Source organism: Corylus avellana, chromosome ca5 (genome assembly GCF_901000735.1).
Source record: "Corylus avellana chromosome ca5, CavTom2PMs-1.0".
In the NCBI taxonomy this organism is placed as follows: Eukaryota; Viridiplantae; Streptophyta; class Magnoliopsida; order Fagales; family Betulaceae; genus Corylus; species Corylus avellana.
The window spans coordinates 25687346-25694555 of NC_081545.1; the positions used below are offsets into that span (position 1 = coordinate 25687346).

The 7210-nt window shown below is 39.1% G+C and overlaps 1 protein-coding gene across 2 annotated transcripts; it reads right to left on the minus strand.

Moving 5' to 3' along the window:
• Window positions 1-4389: 4389 nt before the first annotated feature.
• Window positions 4390-6961, minus strand: LOC132182481 (BAG family molecular chaperone regulator 7). 2 transcript variants are annotated; one of them, XM_059595738.1, is made up of 3 exons: window positions 6140-6961; window positions 5743-6033; window positions 4390-4912 (listed from the first exon to the last, which is right to left on the minus strand). In XM_059595738.1, the coding sequence occupies exons 1-3, from the start codon at window positions 6827-6829 to the stop codon at window positions 4670-4672; spliced, it is 1224 nt and encodes a 407-aa protein (XP_059451721.1). In that variant the 5' UTR covers window positions 6830-6961; the 3' UTR covers window positions 4390-4669. The 2 variants fall into 2 exon arrangements, with proteins under 2 accessions (XP_059451721.1, XP_059451722.1); XM_059595739.1 differs by having other exon boundaries at window positions 4390-4909; window positions 6140-6960.
• Between the last annotated feature and the right edge of the window lie 249 nt (window positions 6962-7210).

The following is a 7210-nucleotide window of genomic DNA, read 5'->3' on the forward strand; positions in this document are numbered from 1 at the left end:
ACCATCCCCACCATATATGTTAGAATATATTATTTCTTTTGTTAGAATATTTTATATTTTCGTTATTTAATTTTTAATGTAGGGTTTATTTCTTTCCTTATGTATTTTAGGGTTTAATTTGGGTTTCTTGATCACTACTCATTATCTCTCTATAAATAAAGAGTTATGTAATATTGATAGATACGGTGAATATACAAGATGTAGCCCATACGTCTCTCTCCGCTTCTGCTCTCTTTTCTTTCTCTTTTATATTTTAGTATTTTATATTATATATATATTTCAACATGGTATCAGAGTCTATATATTTCAACATGGTATCAAAGGTATATATATTTCAACAATATAGTCTCCTAAAAGCAACAAAATCCATCCATGTTAGACAACACTGCTTCTTCTGTTGCGCCATCTTCCTCCTATGATGCATTTGCTTCCCTAGAAAATGGCCTCACTAACAAAAGAAAAAGAAGACTGGCAGGTACACCAGGTAACAAAACTACATATATATCTCCTTCTTCAGTTTCAATTTTTTTTTCTTTCTTTTACTAATTTTCTTAATTGTTTTTATGTAAATCCAGAAGCTGAGGTGATGTCTTTCTCTCTCCCAAGACCTTGTTGGAATCCGACCGCTATGTGTGTGAGATCTGCAACCAAGGGTTCCAAAGAGACCAGAATTTGCAGATGCATAGGCCATGGAAATTGCTTAAGAGGGAGACGCAGGAAGTGAGGAAGTGGGTTTTTGTATGCCCAGAACCAAGTTGGTTGCGCCACGACCCATGCCACGCCCTTGGTGAACATAGAAAAATCCCCCACTTCAATTTAATTATCAAAATTTTCAATTTCGACATTAGGTTATTTATTTTTACCCAAATTGACGGTCAACTTCGTGCGGTGCAGCGGAATCCGTATATGGTACAAGGGAGCTGTTTTTCTTTGACCTTTTCATCCTCCAGCTCAGGGGGGTGTCGGGCCTTGGGGGCCCAAGGTGGTCCATCAAGAAAAAATATAATTTTTTAAAAAATTATAAAATTTCTATAAAATTTAATTTTTGACCCTTCCAAATTATTTTTTTAGAATTTTACCCTCCAAACACAAATCTTTAGTTCCACCCCTGCTCCAGCTAGACAGCTGCGATGCGGTGTTAGGCGCACAATGGGCCGACTTTCTAGGAGTGAAGCTCGCTATTTGGAGATATTGTGGGCCTATGAGGACATTTTCTCTGAGCCCAAAGAATAGCCACCTAACAGGCCACATAACCACATAAAAAATCCCATTGTTGGCAGGGGATGGGCCTGTTAATGAAAGGCCCTACAACATGATGGGCCCTGAAGGCCTGTGTTGAGTATCGGGCCTTGAATTAAATTACAGCAAAGGACAAATTTCCCATATCGGAGATGAACAAGCTTTTGGACAAGTTTCATGGGGCCTAGATCTTTTCTAAGGGATCCTCATGTCAGAAAAAAAAAGAAAAAAAGAAAAAAAAGGTAACTTATTGTGAATGCTCCAAATCCAACTAGCTTTCCATTAATTAATTAATTATTATTATTATTTTTAAGCAAAGGGGGAAAGGGGAAAGAATTACAAAGGAGAGTCTTTTCCACTCTTAATTCGGATGGAAGAGAGAAAATGGGAACAAGCGGGAATGCTTCCAAACACATTATGGGAAGCGGCTCATTTAGCAACCGAGTTTGCTCTCCAGTTAGCACTTCTTGATACTTTCAACGCGGTCCAACTAGCAAACCGTAGCAGATGCAAACGAATATCACCAATCACAGGGGGCACATAGCCAATAAGAAAAGAGATGGTCTTTATTGATGGTAAGGATATAGAGCTCAGATGAGGTGAGGTGAGAGACAATTGTTGGATTTTTTTAGTTTTCTTTGAATCATTCCAACAAACATGTAAATAATTAATTTCGATAATTGGTTGATGCTCAATCTTAACTCGCCAATCATTTACTAATTTTAAGATTTTTTATTTATTTATTATTATTTCCTTGAGAAATGCTAAGGGGTACCAAGTTTCTTACCAAGAGAAGGGTATGAAGATGACGTTTAACTTATTTATTAAAAGTGATCAAAACAATTAATAAAGAAAAATGATACGGGTATCAAAGAATAAGCTCCGCATCATCTTGGCATCCAGCTCTTGGTAAAAGATTTAGAACCCTAGCATTTCTTTATATCCTTATCTAAAGTAAATGTTTTAAGACGTTTGACTTTTGCCCGTGTTTATTTTGTATTCACCAAGAGGCATGTTTCTGTCATTAAAAAACAAAAAATAAGAAAAATGAAAGGAAAAACTATTAATAATTGTACACCTCACTCCAAACATCTATCCACGCTTATGTGCCAAAGGTCATCCTAATCAACTTCGCTGATCATGCTTCTCAAAGTCTAAAAGGAATATTGTCGATTGTGAACTTCCAAAGAAAGCCCTTTCATTATAAAAAAGTTATTTACTCAACCCCATTTTTACGCAATTTTGTGTATATATATAATTGAAATTATCACTTTCTTTTCCAGATGTTCCGGTTCTTGTGAACATATTTAGAAGATGCATCCACTTGAAATTGCGCTCATAGCCTTTGCTTATGTGGTAGCCGTGTTGATAGTATTGAGCTGTCTTGGCCAAGGGAGCCGGGAAAAGAAACAGACTTCAGAGCCCAACGCTATGCCAAGTGCAACCACTTCTTCAGTTCATCAACGAGCTTATCGTGACGTGGAAAAAGGTCAAACTGCCAAGAGCAGTGCAACCAAAGATGGTGAGATGGTTGTCTTTGCAGGAGTAGGCTGTGGTGGTGGTTGTGGTTGTGGTGGTGGTGGTGGTGGTTGTGGTTGTGGTGGTGGTGGTTGTGGTGGTGGTGGTGGTGGTGGTGGTTGTGGGGGCTGTGGAGGTTAATGAATTGAAACCTTATGAATTTGGCTTTTTGGGATCTTTATATATGTTGTTATCTATGTATGATGTATCCTGAGTCTAATTGCTTGTGTGGTTCTGTTTTGCTTTTGAATCAAATACTTTTCAAGTTGCATAGTGTTGGTGTATTGAAAACAATCGATGAAAATATAAGTTTGTTTCGGAATTAGTGGCTTGTACTGTAACTCTCACCTTTATGTTAGAGAATTTCATAATCAATTTAATAACTCCTACCAAGTACACAATTTTGTGAGACTCTCCATGTCCATATTATTAAAATGGGTCATAAAATTATTAATTTGGACAAGGTCCACTAATTCTATAAATAATAGACCAATTTGCACCATCATTCTCTATATGGTTAGTTGTGGAGTCTCCTCCTTCCTCCTCGCCCCCACCATTACCCTGGAACCTCCAATGCCATAAAACATTTTCGAAAATCGAAACTATGGAGTATGGGCTTTTGAGATTACTGATTTTTGTCTTGTTACGTGGAAATTTCCAATGCCACAAAACACCGAATGATAGAAGAAACATTTTTTTTTTTGGTTCCTGAAAATATTTTCTAAATTCTAAGCGCCGGAAAAACAGTTAGTAAAGAAAGGGGGAACGCTCCTCAACCTTGCTCATATATATTATTATGGTAAATATCCATATTCATTCAAGTGGCAGCTCTTACCAATTTCTATCAGACAAAATGCCCGGAGTGCCCGGAGTTAAACTGCATTAACCCCCTGAGTGGCCATCTACTACAAAAATTTTGGAACATGATTCTTTCCAGTTTATTATGGACGGAAAAATATCCAGTTCATAGCTATGATTTCATCTCAAAAATCCTATAGTCACAAATGAGACACATATCCCATTAATAAAAATAATAATAAAATATTATTTTAAATTAAAAAAAAATTAATAAAAAAATTAAGGAAAAAAAAAAAAAAGGGAAGTGGCCATTTTGGGTAGGGGGTGGCTTGACCATTGTGTGGCCGAACCACCTCCTTTTTGCAAGATGGGGGTGGTTAGGCCACCCCTGGCCGGCCATTAGAGGTGGCTCAAGCCTCCCCCTACCCAAAATGGGGGTAGCCAGCCACCTTCCTTTTTTTTTTTTTTTTTTTTTTTTCTTAATTTTTTTTTATTATTTTTTTATTTAAAATAATATTTTATTATTATTTTTATTAGTAAGATATGTGTCCCATTTATGGCCATAGGATTTTAGAGATAAAATCCTAGTCATGAACCGAATATTCTCAATATCCTGTTCCAAAAATTTTGGGCTTGGGATTTCATTCAATACACTCGAACATCCAAAATCCTGCTTTTGAAATGTCGATTGACTTCATCTTTTAATGTCAACACTCCCATGGAAGCTAACAAATTAGAAGATGTGAAGAAATTTATAAACAAAATAGCCCAAAACCAATTTAACAGAGAATATGGCCCCAAGTAGAGCTAGATGGAGAAAAAGGACATCCAAAGTGATTGGAATGAAGCTTTTATAGGTCGAGAAAATTAATAATTAAAATTAACACTGCCCAGTTGGAAACATCACAGTAGACACAAATCAAAGCACAGTGATCAGCCAATCTACAAACCCAAAGCTTTCTTCCTGGGAACACTTTTAAAGACTACTAAATCTTCTCTAACGCACATAAAGGGGTAAAACTGGTAAGACAAGTTCAGTAGTACACAATTCATCACGTGAGAGAAACAGCCAGTTAAAAGTCTTTTTCTAAACCTCCTCCTCAACTAGGTCACATCATATAACAATACCGGAAGGAAAGTCGGTGTTGGCACTCTCCTCTTCCTCATTAAGCATTTGCACAACCTGTCTCACCCCTGCTGCAATTTCCTTCTGAATGACAGCATCAGGCATATCAAAAGTCCTCCTTCTCATGGAAAGTGATTTCCCAGTAGGCTGGGGGTCCACAACATCAAGCATTGCTTCCAACTCATCCACCATTGACCTCTTTGCAGCACGCACCATTAGGTCAGTTCCCTGCTACAATGCAGGCATTGGATTCCCCCATTAGGAAAACAAATAATAAGTATATGTCCTGTTTGACTCCTTAGAAACTAAAGACTAGGACATCAATATCTTACAACATGGCAAAATCAGAGTGAACTGTTGTAGGTTTTCAAGTTTTCTGTGATGAAAAATCACTTGGCTGTCAAAAATTATCAGCAACCTCTTTGTCGTGATAGCGCATAATAGGGTATGGATGAAAGCACTAAGGTTCACAATCTTTCTCAGAACAGATACGCAAATTCATCATCATGGAGGTCAATTACTTGCATGATCAATGTGGTAAAGTGTTTTCTGAAAAAATAAAAACAAACTAGGACAACAGTGCTACTTTTGAACCAAATTCAGATATTAGATGGAAGAAAATATATCAATGGAAAGATTCAACCAACGCTGTTGAATGAGGTTTGGATGGTTGTTATAATTATGGGCACTTTAATATCTGTCAAGTCTAATGGGATTATTGTCCACCATTTAGCTGCATAAGTAATAAAGCTTTTAACCATCTATCAGACTTCTTGGGTTTTGATATGATGTCAAAAGCTTTCTCAGTCCTTTAGATTTTGTTCACCATAGTTCCAAATGCAACCTATGTGAAACTGAAGCCATTTGCTAAATACATATCGATATGCATATATCACCTAACATCAAATTATAGTGAGTGTACCATCTTGATTGCCGATTTACTGAATAATAATGGACAATGAAAAGTCACCCAGATTAAGTTTTGGGTATGATGAAAAGTCATTTAGAGTTTGATCAGATTCACACAGCTACGGAAATTGAAACGATTAAGACGAAGTTACCTCAATGGCATCAACAGTAAGAAGCAGGACGATAATTTTTTCTGTGAACCTCTGACGCTCCTCTGCATCATGGGCTACGCGCCGGCGGTAGGAGAAGTTATGGAAAAATGATCTGATCTCCTTCAACTTGGTCTTGGCAACCGCCAGATCTCTAAGGGCACGAAGAGTCTGTGATCTACGGATCAGATAAGCTCTGAAGCTTATCTGAATCATCAATGCTGCATCTTGAGGAGACAATTCCTTCCTCTTGCCTTTGCTCTTTCCCACAGCTCCAACTCTCTTGGCAAAGGCCTTTAAGACATACAGTACGTTCGTATACACAGTACTTCCACATAAACACAACCACACAGGATTAAGGAAATTAAATGGAGCACAAATCAGTAATTATAGGAAATACCTGTCTTAAAATCACAGCGCCGTGATCTTCGTGATCTTCATGATGTTCGATCTCCACCACACGCGTGTCATTCTCTCCCTTCTTCTTATTCTTCTTCTTTGATCCGCTACAGTCAACTGCATCGCCGCTTGATGCTTTGAACGTGTACGTCCGCGCGACCGGGCGGCCCGTCTCTCCCTTCCCCTTTATCTCCGCCGTCCATTTACAGTTCTTCTCAGCCCCTCCCACCATTTTCTTCCCGTCCTTGATCTCCGCCGTCCATTTGTACTTCCTTTCAACGCCATCCTTCTCCAGGCTCTTTATCTCCGCCGTCCATGTGTACTTACGGTCCCCGCCTTTTTCCTTCGCGTTGACCAGCCGATCGAAGCGCGATTCCAGCTCGCTCACTCGGTCGCAAAGGCTCTGCAAGTAAAAACTTTCGGCTCCGCGCCTCTTCTCGACTCGCTGGATTCGTCTGTAAGAAGAGAAGGACGGGGTTTCGTTGATACGGACCAGATCGGTGACCGCATCGAAAAATGCAGAGGGGCTAGGTTTACGGTTTAGGAGGTCGAGACCAAAGCAGAGATCGAATTCTTCCTCCACAAATGAGGGGAAAGCCAGGGGTTCGGGCGCGAAAATGGAAGTTTCTCTGACGAAGAGGGAGGGATAGTAGTGGGGCTCGATGAGGTCGATTCGCCTGAGTAGACTCATGGTTCGCTGAGACAAATCGGTGAAACTCGGTGAGTCAGAGTGAGAGCGTGAGAGAAATGAACGAGTTAGGGTTTTTGCGTGTCAGCTCGGGAAGATGATCTATAAAGATTTTGAAAAGGCAAAGAAGAAGAAGACAAATTTGTGAAAAGGAAACTTAGGAATGTCAAAAAGTGGGGCGGTAGGGGTAAAAGTGGAAATTAGTACTCGAAACAGCTGGGCTGGTTGGATTCGGAGCGGTGGGAACCCTTGAGATAATAAAGGTTAGTTTAGATAAGGGTTCGCCGCATATTCGGATGCCAAATTGACGAAATTGCCAGATGGTTAGGGGAAAATTACAGAGACGCTGAATCTGTTAATGCGATTACACTATAGATGAGTCTT

What these genes read in the sequence shown, in the direction of transcription:
- LOC132182481 (XM_059595738.1), bottom strand. Translation starts at nt 6,829, where the DNA reads ATGAGTCTACTCAGGCGAATCGACCTCATCGAGCCCCACTACTATCCC. An exon ending in GCGCTGTGATTTTAAGACAG is followed by an intron (nt 6,034 to 6,139) that starts GTATTTCCTATA and finishes TATGTCTTAAAG; the next exon opens with GCCTTTGCCAAGAGAGTTGG. An exon ending in TTACTGTTGATGCCATTGAG is followed by an intron (nt 4,913 to 5,742) that starts GTAACTTCGTCT and finishes CCTGCATTGTAG; the next exon opens with CAGGGAACTGACCTAATGGT.